Source organism: Euprymna scolopes, chromosome 30 (assembly GCF_053919585.1).
Source record: "Euprymna scolopes isolate OS-2025 chromosome 30, ASM5391958v1, whole genome shotgun sequence".
In the NCBI taxonomy this organism is placed as follows: Eukaryota; Metazoa; Mollusca; class Cephalopoda; order Sepiida; family Sepiolidae; genus Euprymna; species Euprymna scolopes.
The window spans coordinates 100,350,656-100,365,833 of NC_136511.1; the positions used below are offsets into that span (position 1 = coordinate 100,350,656).

Genomic DNA, 15,178 nt, shown 5'->3' on the forward strand with positions numbered 1-15,178 from the left:
GTTTCTTCTTTGCGGTATGGGTTCGAGCCTGTCTACCTACTACCACTTTGTTGGGTTTTTTTTTGTTTGTTTTGTTTTTGTTTTTTGCTCAACACACACCTCCAAACACCCGAGCATCGTTGGGCACCCAGGCTAGTGAATTATAGAATGTGTATTCTAAGCAACTGTGTGAGTAACGTGGGCACATTACTATTATTTGTTTTTGTCATATTTTCTGTTTAAGACTGAAGGAACCGTACAAAGGAAGAATGAACATTAAAGTTTAAAACTAATATGCTATATTATTGCGTACATCTATTCTTAGACGGGTGTTGTATTAATATATATATCTATATATATATATATATATATATATATATTATTTAAACTTTCATTTAACTACGCACACACACACACTATATATATAGTGCGTGTGTACTTTCATTTAACTACACGCACTATGTATATATATATATATGTGTGTGTGTGTGCGTGTGTAGTTAAATGAAACTACATTTAAATACATTCTATACATATATATATATATATATATATATATATATATATATATATATATATATATATATATAGTGCGTGTGTGTGTAGTTAAATGAAAGTTTAAATAAAAAATGTAGTTGTATACTTTAAGAGATTTATAATTATAAGCGGTACAATAAAGATTAGTATAAAATACGAAAAAAACTTTTAAAACTAGAGGGTTTTTTTCTCAAGAAAAACATTTTTTCATCATAATGAAAAATCAATTATTTAACAATGAAATTATAGTTTTTGTTATTTTGTCGTTGGGTTTGTTTCTTTAAAAATAGGTTTAATGGGGTTTTCTGTGTTATAACATTATGTTATCGTGCTTGAATCTATCCAACTGTTAAAGTATGCAACTATATTTATTTTCAATTAATTTTGAAATGGGCATATTTTATCGTGTTAGAAATTACTATAAATTAATCATTGAATAATATAGGAAATATATATATATATATATATATATATATATATATATATATATATATATATATATGCTAGCAGGGAGACCCGATGTTGCTCGGGATTGAATGAAGATTAACGACTATTTCATCCTTTCATATTTTATTGTCATCGAAATCTGTGAAATCGACCATTTTTCAATCAAATCGATTAATTGCCTGAACTACGAGGGGTGTGCAATAAGTAATGCCCCTGTCCCACTTCCAGTTGTCTGATCTAGCTGAAATTTTGCATGTGCAATGATTTATATCTCTACGGGTTATGTGGTAAATTACAGCTCTGAACTAATTGTGGTTTCTGTTTTACAGGTGTTTGAACTGAGTCAGGTGTGAAATGGAGCCTGTTGAATGTCGAGCAGTGATCCGGTTTTTGTATTTGAAAGGACGCACACCGCAGGAGACTTTTGATGAAATGAAAGAAACTTATGGTGATAATGCCCCATCATATGACCTTGTAAAACGCTGGCATTGTGAATTCAAACATGGCCGGAAGTCTGTAGAAACAGCTCCCAGACCTGGCCGCCCCCCTTCTGCCAAATAACCCAAGATGTCAAGATTAGTACAGGGTCCGTGGAAACTATCATTCATGACCATTTGCATATGCATAAGGTGTCTGCCAGAGGGATTCCCAGGTTGCTCACACCATTCCAGAAGCGAGAACGCGTCGATAGCTCGAGAATGAATTTGAAGATGTGCCAAGAAGATGAGTCAAAGTTTTTCAAAAGACTGATTACACAGGATGAAACCTGGGTCAACCACTATGATCCAAAGACCAAAGCCCAGTCAATGCAGTGGAAGCACTTGGACTCACCACCTCCAAAGAAGGCAAAAGTGCAGCCCTCTTCTGCAAGGTTATGCTCACAGTCTTCTGGGACCAGGATGGAGTAGTGATGACAGATTTCCTGGCAAAGGGTACCACAATTACAGGAGCCTATTATGCTTCACTTTTGAGGAAATTAAGGGAAGCTATCAAAATCAAGAGGCGGGGAAAGATCAGCAAAGGTACCCTCCTCCTGCAGGACAACGTTCCGGTCCACAACTCGCATGTCGCCACATCAGAAGCATGGGCGTGTGGTTATGAAATCCTCCCCCATCCTCCCTACTTTCCTGACACCCTCTGACTTTCACCTCTTCTCAGCCATGAAGTAGTTTTTGAAAAGAAAGCGTTTCCCAGATGATGCAGCCTTGATTTCTGAAGTCACGTCGTGGTTGGAGGACCAACCTGGAGTGTTCTACAAAAACGGTCTCCAGAGCTGCATCAAACGGTGAGAGAAATGCATAACTCTGGGTGGTTCCTATGTAGAGAAAGACTAATGACTGTACCAAGTTTCGTTGCTCTACTCTATTGGAAGTGGGTCGTAGTTGGGGATTTACCATAGTGCACTGAGAGGAAGCTTCACATGCTTCCCGGCAGTAACTTAATTTACATTTAATTTTAGTTTCTGTTGCACTGTAGATACACAGACTAACAAGAATAAGGTAAACCAATGCACACACATAACACCACGCTACCAAATACTCATACGTATATGACTTAGACACGCATATTATTCACACTATGAATATTTAGACCTGTGACTATTCAATCAACTTCTTTATCCAAGCACGTGTTTATACTATGAACTGGAAATAACATTTATATGTTTCTAAACTTGTAGATATAAAAATGTTTTGTTGTAAAATTTCTTCTTTTCTAAAGTTTTCATTTACAAAACTCTGTTTATGTTTTAGTTAGCACTTGCCAACTGATGACCCTTTTATTCTCTTAATGTATCATTTGCTTTTATTTTCATATGCACAACCGTACATATCCTCCATTTCTTCTTTACCCATAACAGAACTTTTATACCCAATTTATTTTAACTTTTAGTGTGGTTCTTAACAATACATTAAGTCACTATTGTCGTCTAAACAACGGCTAATCAAGGTCAGGTACCACGCTACAACGCCATTTGCATTTCCTTATGTCGGTATTATTAGATTTTAAAGATTTATGTTTTTCTTTTTTTATTTTTCTATTTTATTTCCTAGATTATCGTCATGCAATTGATGTGGTGGAGCCTTCTGTTTATCACGGTGATCTGTCATGAATCAGTTTTGAGCTGTTGGTGGCAGTTTGAGCCAGGGATGACGTGGCAATGGCAGTTGAGCGGGAAACTCAACCTTTCCTACGATGTGGAAATGTACGACGTCGATTTATTTGACACAACCGACGCCGAACTGGAAGCTCTCAGAAAGTAAGTAGCGTATTTCTTTTCAACTCACGCTTGTTCGAAAAAAAACGTTGCCAAGTCTGTTGTAAATAAGGTAGGCTCTCTCTACCAGGTTATAAACATTCTTACACCTGATAGTATCATGTATCTTTACAAACACGTAATCTGTCCGTGGACTGAGTATTGTTGAGACATCTGGACAGTGCACCAACTACTAGTCTTGTCAGACTATCGATGCCTCTACCCTCAAAAGAAGTACTCGTTAGTAAAAATGAGGAAAAACTCTAACGTATCAAGACAATGGAGGGAAGTAATTCACAAACGCACACAAAAACATCGGATGGTTAACCAAGGCGTGACAGTAACTAGAACAAAAGATCGGACATAAAGGTTGATATATTTGGCGGCAGTTTACTGTAGCTAGTAGGAGTTTACAGACAGTTTTGAGTTTGCGACAGTGGATGACATTTTTCAGTTTGGACCAGTAGAAGGCAGGTTGTGGTTCGGAGATGAGCTAACGTCAACCGACAACAAAGAGCCCTCAACAGACGACCAAGATATGGACGTTAGCGATTAGAGGGTTGTTTTCCGCGATGGTGTCACACAAGCACCCAGAGCCCAAATGATGCCCAAGAACATGTCGAAGTCTGTGCCTTATTTTGTTTATCTAACATTTTTTTTTAATTCTTATAATTTGTGAATCACTGTGCTCGCCCTCTCGACGGTCACCAATATAAAAAACAACGACACGAGAAGATGAAGGATAAAGTAAGACCACGGAAACAGCGTTCATGTCGACGATTATTATCGAGTTGGGGAGCAAGTGGTTATACAACCCCTCTTTATTGGACAGAGTGCAAAAAAGAAATGCTAATATGATTAGTTCTATAATCTCTGCCAAGAACCAACCTCTGTTGCATCACTGCAAATTTGCATTCATCTGCTTCTTTTACAAGACTTCTATGGAATTTGTTGTGACGAGCTTACTGCGCTTGTAGTCTTATACGAAAATACCCTTGACGCACCCGACTAGCTGCAAAAGAGGAACTCCTAGATATCAGAAGATTTTCTACTCTAATAGTAGCTTTGCTTCGACAACTTTATTTGGAATTATCCTCTGGCTGCCTGTTTCCCTCGGCACTACCAACATGCTAAAAATTAAATGTAATGTCAATAAATACTTATTTCTCCGCCGAGCTTATCTCTTATAAATTTGGCCCTTATCACAGTAACCCTTACTTTACAGTGGCAATAATGTCTTGTTCGGGGTAAATAAAAGTAAAAGATAAAAGAATTCCATCAAATATAGATACTGGCAATGTAATGTAAATAAACACCTAATACTCGACCTGGGTTGCCCCGATAAATCTGGCCTTTCACACAGTAGTCTCTTACGTTATTACGTCGTTCAGTGTGAATAAAAATTAAAGAAAGAAGCCAACTAAATATAGACATTATCAACTCCGGCAGTGGCGATTAAGGGGTCCGCCCAATGTATATTACGGCGTCATGGAGTAATACACTGGAGCCAGAGTCTGGCAGTGGAGGTGATCAGTGTAAATTTTCCTCATCTGAACAAAGGTGAGTTCAATTTTGACTGGCATGCGGTTCATTGGTGTGAGAGAAGGCATCATGGTCTCATTACAAAAAGCATTTGTTTGTATTCATCATTGAAGAAATAAACAGTTTCCTGTGGGATTATCATTTACGACTCACATTAACGATTTGATGTTAATTTAACTGCGTAGCAGAAAGGCAAAAACCTCAAAGTCCAGGATGGTAGTGATACGATTTGCATAAACATATCAGAATCTTATTTATTTTTTCACTCTTGTTCACTGAAGAATGTTTGTTTATGAATTATTCGGGTCCAGGTTCAAATCGTTCGAGCGCTAGTACAATTAGATAAGCCATGCTAATGATTGTCATTGAATATGAAACATGTGTCTTTGGATAACAAATATTTATTTATAAGAAAAATAATTACACATATATATCGTAGATTTGGATTTATACTTACGATAGATTTTTATTCGTTTTTCTTTTTTTTACATGGATGTCACCACTTATCAAGGCCCGGAAACCACTTGAGGATTAAAAAAAGAACAACTAACGGGAAATGAAGAGGGAAATCAAAAGTCTAGCCGTTCAAGCAAATAAACTATCAGTAGAAAACTTTTCGGCCTGAACAATGAAGTAATGGGATTTTGTAGCTAAAACAGCTGTTGGAAGCTTTTTGATCCGGACTCATCAGCTCTCTCTGTCCGCCTCACCGCCGCCGTCGTCGATGGTGATTTCTTGACATAGGTTTAACTCCGAATCACACAGTGTCACTTTTCAAATGACAACATCCCCTTTCTGACAAGTGTATTCTTTCTTTCTTTCTTTCTAATTTGCTTTATATATTTTTTCTCTAATATTTCCCCTCCTCCTCCTCCTCCTCCAGAGGGAAACATTCCCGAGTTCGACAAGATACACCTGAAGAAGGTCGGAGGTTACATCGACAGAAACGTTGTGAAAATCACACTTAAGAGCAGAATAGTAGTCCGATGAATAATAATAATAATATGAATAGTTAATTTAGTTCAAATATCTTCATAACTTGAACTAAAATACATTATTTTTTCAAGAGTGCTCAATACGCGAGTAGAACTTTTATAAATGAAGCAAATCAACCAGAGTTTCAACACATCTTCTCAAGACTAAAATTATCTTTAAAAAAAAAAGAATACAAAACTGACAGTCAAAAGTTAACCCTTTTAAATGTGTTATGTATTCTTCTTGCGATTAGACGGTTCTTCCGCTCTTATTGAAATTCTATTTTTACTCAGATGTGTGGATGTATCCAAATAAGACCTCGACTTTACAGAGCAACGCTGTTTGCCGATTTTAATTCGGGACATCAAAATTAGAAACAAAAAACAAACTCGTCTATTGACCGAATTGCCTGAGAGCAACATTTTATTTTTATAAACCAGTGTTATTGAAGTCGGACTTTAAATAGTTTTCAAGTATCCACTCACGTGAGGCTTGAATGAACAGGAAACTGAATTTTGACACGCTCCGATAGTCCGCTTGCTGGCGGTCATTTCACGTATGCAAAGTTGGGTTGGCTTTTGAAAAAAAAACAACAGTTTTTTACAATTTTTTACTTTTTTGCAACCTTATATATATATATATATATATATATATATATATATATATATATATATATATATATATATATATATATAACGTGGTATACGCGTGCGTATGCGTGTGTGCATCTATATACATATGCATAAAAGTAATAAATAAACTTGATAGAGATACAATATTGACGAAAAAACAACCCAATTAAGATAGTAAAAGCTGTACTCGATTAAAAAGAAGCAGTTAATATAAGAAGTAAAAGATGAGAATTTAAACTTAAATAAAACTTTATTATATCATGAAATTAATCTATATATTTATAAAAGTGGAATTGTCTGTGTGTGTGTCTGTGTGTGTACATTTCCCTACCAAACTACTCTGTCAATTTTCAGTCTATTCGAGATTTGACATAAGAGGTATTGAGATTTGGGAAAATATATTTAATCGGTTGTCGACCAGAAATTTGGCTGTCAAGGGATAAAAGTTCAACGATTTGACCCTTGAACACTCTACCAAATTCCTCCGACAATTTTGGGTTTAAACACTTTGAATTTTAGATGTAGGTTACTTGGACATTTTAAACATTTTAATTTGATTTGAGCTCAAAACAATAAATGTTAAGGGGTCAAAATTGGGGTTAAAGTTTTTAAAAATTTGACCTCTGCGGTCTTTACCAAATTACTCAGCTAATTTTTGGTCTAAATATTTGAAATTTTACATATTCAGACATTGTGTATTCAGACATAGGGCAAGCTTTTTAATCAGGTGTTGATCGAAAATCTGACTGCCAAGAGGTCAAAATTGACAGAGTTGACCTTTACAGACTCTACAAAACTCCTCCGCCAATTTTAGGTCTAAATACTTGAAATTTTAGATGTATGTTACTTGGACATGAGTCAGACTTTTTAATATATATATATATATATATATATATATATATATATATATATATGCACCTAAAGTTATGAATAGTACATACATAAGCACATAAAGTTATAAATAGTACATAGAACCCGAGCAAAGCCGAACTGAACTGCTAGTAAGGAAATAAGAATATACATTTTTGTATATTTATATTACTGGCTTTTCAGTGTTTCTGTTGAGAAGCATTTAGTTTCGAAATGCCATACATCTAAGCGGTTCTATTTTTTCCTTTTATTGTTAATCTGATGATATAATAAAGTTTTATCTCATAGGTAAATATATATACATACATATATATATATATATATGTTTGTGTGTTTACATGAAAATATATATATATATATATATATATATATATATATATATATATATATGGAGAGATGTTTTTTATATGTTCATCAAAGTTACGTCTTTATTACAAGACTTCCTCGGAATAGTCGATTTGAGGAAATAAAATATCAGTACAATATTTGAAAATACACTCGTGTTTGTAATGTGAAATGGATGTCTTTGTTCTATTTCTGAACGAAAAAAAAAATCCGTTAGTATTCAATGTGTGCATAACGTTTATGGCATGAAGTCAGTGAGATTTTATAAACGACATATAGCAAGTAGAATTTTTTAAAAATATGATGCAATTTCTACTTTTTGTAATGAATATTGATATTAGAAATTGAAAATGTTGAACGAAATGAAATGGGTGTTTTGTGTGTTTTTTTTAATTTATTTATTGACTGATTACTTATTTCATTATCGGTATTATTTGCGAGTGTGTAACTTGTATCTAAATTTTAATTCTGTTCTTTTAATATAAATTTACTGATTAAAAGAGATAAATTATAGAAGCGCCCATTTTAATTATGATTGGCTTTACAATAATGAGCAATGATTCAAGAAGTTTCTGTTGATATTGTTTTTTAATAGATTTAATGAGTTTAGCTTGTTTAAAGTTAAAAGAAAAGTCCTCGTTGAGTTTTACCAACGTATATTTGATAACGATTATGTTATGGGGCAGTATATATATATATATATATATATATATATATATATATATATATATATATATATATATACCTGTATTAGATATTGGTTTATTTTAGAAATGTTTTGTTGTTTTTAATGCTTGTTTTATAGTTTGTAATATGATTTTTATTATTGGAATTCCTATTTGTTTCGAGTATTGTAAATTAGTGTATTATTAGCTTGGTTAGATAAAAGAAGTTTTGTTTATTGTTTCTGGAAAATATTAATATGGCGTTTTTATTTGTATTTAATCTAAAATATATCGGATATTGCGATGTTTTCAAAGATTGTAGGTTGTATTTGCATTCTTCGTCAATATATTCTGTACTATAAGAAGTAACCGATTATCGTGCCATTTTGTATTTTATTATCATAGTGTGAGTAGAAATGTATGTGATCATCTTTGTGTAAAATGTTGTGATGTACTTTGAGTATAGTTATTATAGTTGGGTTTTATTTTAAGTATGTCTAGGAATAGTATTGAGTAATTGTTTTCTGTTTTATATATACACTTTATAGGGGGTTCACTATGCCTATTTTTTTTATATTCTCTATGTGTGTGTTGTTAGGTAGAAAGATTAAAATGTCATCAATATATCTAAAATATTATGTGTTTGAAGGTAACCTAAACTTCAAAGTGCTATATTCTAGAAATTCTAAACGCGTTGGGATATTTCCATAGCTTCCATGACAAAAGTATAATTTTATGGGTAAATTTTAAGTATTTACTTCAACAGTGCTCAATATATAGGTAGGGCAAGGTAGTAAGTTATAAAAATATATATGGCAATTAAGCTGCACAGAATATTCCGTGTTTCATACACGCTAGGAATCGTCAGCTTAATCGTCATATATATTATAACTCACTATATATATATATATATATATATATATATATATATATATATATATATTAAAAAGTTTGTCTCATGTCCAGGTAACCTACGTCTAAAATTTCAAGTGTTTAGTCCCAAAATTGGCGGAAGACTTTAGTAGAGTCTGTTAAGGTTAACTATTTCAACTTTGACATCTTGGTAACAAGATGTTCGGCCAAAACTCATTAAAATCTTGCTGTATGTCTGAATACCCTTTATGTAAAATTTGAACTATTTAGACCCAAAATTATCAGAATAATTTGCTAGAAATCACAAAAGTAATTTTTTTTTAACTTTGACCCCTTGTCAGCCAAAATTTCGGCCAAAAAACGATTAAAAGACTTGCGATAGGTCTGAATACATTTTATCTAAAATTTCAAATGTTTAGACCAAAAATTGGCTGAATAATTTGGTAGAGACCGCAGAGGTCAATTTTTTGTTTAACTTTGGCTCCAATTTTTATTTTGGGTGGGCTAAAATCAAATTAAAATCTTTGATCCATGTCCAAGTAACCTACATATAAAATTTCAAGTGTTTAGACCCAAAATTGGTGGAGGAATTTGATAGAGTTTTCAAAGGTTAAATCGTTGAACTTTGACTCATTAACAGCCAAATTTCTGACCGATCACATAGATTTTCCCAAATCTCACTACCCTGTATATCAAATTTCGAGTCTGTAGACTTTAAGTTGACAGAGTTATTGCGTAGGGAAATGTACACAGACAGAGAGACACACAGACAGACACACAGATACACAAACACGTTCACTTTTATAGATATATAGACTAGCAGTTCCGCCCGGCTTTGCTCGGGTCCTATGTACTGTTCATAAAGTTATGTGCATAGGTATTAAACAGTGTGAATATGTAAAGTAATGCCTTTCTGTATAATAGTCTTCCTTAACTACCATAGAGAAAAGACAGTCATTTTCACTTTTATAGATATATAGATAGATAGGTAGATTGAATGCAATATATAGTAATGATTTAAAAAGTATTTAAAAAAAAAAGACTGATGCGCCACCACCGAGAATCGAAACCAAGATGGTTTATTCTGCCCCTGCCGTCAATGATTGGGCTATTAAAACATGTTACCGCAAGGCTAAAAATTAAAACATGAACCAATAGCTACTACGTTATGCATTCGTAATGCCGGCGTTCGACCTTCACCTGGCAAATTTCATTTTTTTTAATTTTCACACTTTTGCACCGATTATTCCGGGCTAAAACCCAAATATAAAGTTTTGCATGGATTCAAATACCTTATATATGAAGTTTCATGTCTGTAGACCAAAAACTCTAGGAGGAGTTCGGTAGGCAAAATTTGTTAAACAAAAATATATATGTATACATAAATATATATGGAAACAATTTTGTGTTTACTATAAACTTTTTTCGCAAATATTATGCAAGTATGAATCATAAAGAATATCTACATGAATATAATTACACGTAATATTTAACTAAAGATGATTATCTCATTAGAAAACCGAAGACACTAATAGGGAATTAATTAAAATGAATTTTTAAAAGAATATGCAAATTAGCTAGATCCTTGCTAGTGAATGCAATTCCACAAACAAGATATAAGAAAAATTGTATTTTCGCCTTTTTTTTTTTCTGTTGTCCTTGGCCTTCGGGCCGGGATCCAAGTGTAGTATCTGTTCCGGCAGATGCTGCACTTAAGATAATTTGTACCAGTCAATGGAGGGGAAACCCTCTATACTGGGACAATTATTATTTTTGGTAACCAGAGTGCCCCCTTTTTGCCTACTTTTAGGGGAGCTGGTTTTTACCTCACATTAAAAACGGCCTTGTGCCTAATTTGCTTAGTGGGGGAGCAAATAAATACCATCTGTTCCGGCAGATACTGCAAGCTATGACTAGCTATGACTAGCAAAGACCAGATGTGGGGGCAACCCCACATGCCTGACCTTTAACCAGCTCCCATTTCCCACCTCAAGGGAGCTGGTCCCCTTTTTCCCTTCCCCCTCCCTTCACTCCTCACATTAAAAATTGGCCTTGTGCCTAATTTGCTCGGTGGGGGAGCAAATAAATACCATCTGTTCCGGCAGATGCTGCACTTAAGATAATTTGTACCAGTCAATGGAGGGGAAACCCTCTATACTGGGACAATTATTATTTTTGGTAACCAGAGTGCCCCCTTTTTGCCTACTTTTAGGGGAGCTGGTTTTTACCTCACATTAAAAACGGCCTTGTGCCTAATTTGCTCAGTGGGGGAGCAAATAAATACCATCTGTTCCGGCAGATACTGCAAGCTAGGACTAGCTATGACTAGCAAAGACCAGATGTGGGGGCAACCCCACATGCCTGACCTTTAACCAGCTCCCATTTCCCACCTCTCGGGAGCTGGTCCCCTTTTTCCCTTCCCCCTCCCTTCACTCCTCACATTAAAAATCGGCCTTGTGCCTAATTTGCTCGGTGGGGGAGCAAATAAATACCATCTTTCTTCGATTGCCGCGAACTCCGCCAGTACTGGTCATATGTCAGCGAAGTGACGGCTCGCATCAATCCTGAGCATCCTCGCCCAGTTACCGTATGCAATGTTGTGGACAACGTGAGGCCGCCGTGAGACCGGGAAAGACAAATGGTCTACGTTACGATCCTGGCCGTGGCGAGAATGGTGATTTGGACGTCGCGTCTGCAAGGTTGCCGGGGGGTGTTGTCTTTTTCTGATCAAGATCTGATCGCTTTCTTTAAACACCAACTACGGGTGAAGATCAGATGTGACAGAAGAAGGCTGCATCGCGCGGCATTTGACAGAAGATGGATACATGTGGCAAGTCTGTGTGTATGAAGAGGAGCCAAATTTGAATACGTGTTCCCCGTTTTCTTTGGTAGACGCGACCTGGTCGGGTTATCTTTAGTTTGTTGGGTACTTCGTTTCCTCCTCTCCTCTGAGGTTGAAATTGTCTATTCTCTCCTCTCTTAATTGCCTGAGCAGCATTCTGACCTGCCAGGCCAAATCTTTGTGTTCCTTCGCTGCTCTCCAAGTAGATTGAGCAGACCGGGTTCACTTTCTCGCTTCCTTGGGGTTGTTTGTGAGTAGGGTGACGTGGGTAGGGCGGGTGTTTCGTTTCTGCTCCCCTCTCTGGGCAGAGATGTCTATCCCCTCTCTCTCTCTAAATTGCGACGCGGCACCCTGGCCCGCTAGCACCCACTACGTCTTCCTTCTCTGCACTCCCATGCAAGGGGAGGTCAAACCTCTGTTCTCCTCTGATCCCGCCCCCCCCTTCACCCCCCCCCTTTCCCCTATATTTCTTTACCCCCCGCTACACTTTGGTCTGCGTCAGCGGCCAGTGAAGTCACTTCACAGAGGGGACATATCGCCGCAGATACACCACATTGCTCCCCTAGAAAGCTCCCTGATGGACGGAGCAACTCCCAGCTTCCCAGAAGAAGAGGAGAAAGGCAGGGTAGAGCCGCAGCCCGCGGCGACCCTGGAGAAGCCACCAACTGGTGAAAAACCAAGTCTATACCCTGCTCCCCAAGAGGGACTCTACACGGCTGAGGGAGCAAAGGCAACGGCGGACGAGGGAACGAAGAAAGTTTCAGGTGGATCATACCTTGTGGCACTTCTTACACCTCAATCCTCGTCGGCAACCACCCAGCAAAAGAGGAGGAGAAATCAAGGGACGAGGAGACAATGGATGTCACGGGCGGACCACAGCCAGTGGCACCCCCGGCTCCTCAGCCCACCACACCATCACCCAAGTGTAGCACTTCAGCTCCCCAAGAGGACGACCTCTTCACGGAAATAGGGGAAAATGATGAGGATGGAATGGCTAAAAGGACTAAAGCGCTAATCAATGAAGCGATAGCGTCTTTAAAGATCCTTGGCGGGGTGACCAAATATCCAGCCTGCTTCAACGCTCCCCAAGAGACTAAGCCCCAACTAGCCACCCATCCAGAAAGGAAGCAACCAAGTCTGAAACCCAGCAACATCCTGGTAACAAAAACTACAGCAGAGGCAACCCCGTAAGTGGTCGACCACAGCAGGCGGCACCCAGGAATCAACGACCTTCTCCCAGGAAGAAGAAGAAAGAAACCCAGGAGGAAGGGACTGGCAGATTGGCAACACCTTACACCGATTGGCCGGCTCTCATCCCACTAAGCAAACCACCAACCCCCGGTCTGCAGAAACAGCAACAGCAACACCCAAGCCAGACGACATTGTCCTGGACCCACATTGCCAGTAAGGAAGACACTGAATGGGATCCACAAACCCAAATGTCCCCTCAGGAATACCGGGACCTCTTCCACTTACAAGGACCTCACGGAAGGGAACGTTATAAAACCCCCTCCAGGCGCCGCAGAGGACCTTAAGAAGAATATAGTGTCTTTATCACCTCAGACACAAAGAAAAGAGGCCTTACAGGAGCAGACAAGGACAACATGGTGGACCTCCTCCTGGATCTGAAGATCCCAGCCAAACGCAGGAAGAGCTACGCAATGTGGGACGTCCTACTCACAAACCAAAGAGAGGCCGAAGAGACAGCCAATAGAACCAATCTGCGCTGGAAAAACATCAAACTCCAGCCAGAATATCTTCGTCATACGGTCACCAATGTCGCCGTGCTGAACGTCCCCTGTCTCCTGGGAGGAAAACAACTAGGAGTGGTCTTCAGCTAGTACGGGGACGTGGTGTCATTGGCTCCAACAAGCAAGAATAGGGACATCCTGACTGGGGACTACAGACTCCAGATGCGCCTCGACAAAGCTGGTTTCAACCAAATACCAGCGACACTGAGGTGCGAAGAGGCCACAATGTCCGTCATAGTAGAGGGACGGATACTGCACTGCTGTCACTGTCAGCAGAAGGGACACATGGCCAAGGATTGCACCAAAAGAAAACTGACCAAAGCCCTTACAGCTGCCGACAAGCCTTGTGCCCCAGAGACGACAACCAAGCTAGATGACCCATCCCCCAGCATTGGATGGGTCACAGTGACTCGAAATGGGAAAACAAAGTCCCCTCATTTCCAGCCAGCAACAGAAACAACCGCTGCAGTCGATACCGTCCAAGCGACCAGAACACAATGACCAGCAACCACCGCAGCCAAAGACGTCACAACCGAAACAGCAGGAGCAGCAACCGCAGCAGAAAGCATCATCAGAAGCAGCAGCAGAAGCATCATCAACAACAACGAGAGGAGCAGAAAAAACCGCTCCAGGAACAACGACTGGCCCCCACACGAACTGAATCGGGGACCAAGAGAAGGAAGGACTGCTCCTCAGAAGATGAGTCTGCCAACGAGAGGGAGGGAAAACAACCCCCTCACTCCTCGGTCCATTCGAGGAACAAAAAAGAAAGAAAAAAAGAGTTAAAAAGATGGACGGGAAGAAAAGGTGGCCCCCATCCCCTGTGAGCATACACCATCCCAAACAACAAGAAAACCCACCCCCACCCCCAAACCAGACACCGCACCAACACCAAACACCACATCAACACCCAACACAGCACCAACACCAGACACCACACATACCACAATAACACCGTACACCACACCAACACCTGACACCACACAAACACCCACCCCTACACCAATGCAAACCGAACCACCGCCCCAAAGAGAAAAAGAAATGAATGGACCCGAGAGAGGGAGGGACCACTCTGCCTCTCGCAGACCAACTAGATAAGAACTTTGCAAAATTGACCCTCTGACGGTGGCAACGGCCCTCTCACATCGTCAGAGGAAGGCTTTAAAGCCACTGCTGGATTGCCAACAGATAGAGGGGAAAATTGTTAACATCCCCTCCAATTTCCCGGACGCCCTGCTCCTAATAACTTTCGTTAGAACTCCAGAGGCTTGCAAGAGCAACTTGTGCTCACTTCTGGAGGCAGCTGAAGGGGCCTCTCCAGGAATGGAACTTTTTTAAAAAAAGCGACTTCTCCCTTGACGAACTGTCAAAAAATGCAAGGGAAGGGTCCTAGTGTGGGTCCATCCATCTCTCTACAGGGCCCTAAAATTGATCTTTCTCCTAGACGTTGGCGGCATTGTGAGAGA

General features: G+C 38.6%; 1 protein-coding gene across 1 annotated transcript in view; it reads left to right on the plus strand.

The window, feature by feature from the left end:
• Positions 1 to 15,178, plus strand: part of LOC145254905 (uncharacterized) — a 535,560-nt gene that overhangs the window by 458,008 nt on the left and 62,374 nt on the right. Inside the window, exon 2 of the mRNA XM_080113846.1 lies at positions 3,015 to 3,220. Coding sequence (XP_079969972.1) covers positions 3,024 to 3,220 — 197 coding nt within the window. The 5' untranslated portion in view covers positions 3,015 to 3,023. The remainder of the gene's footprint in view (positions 1 to 3,014; positions 3,221 to 15,178) is intronic.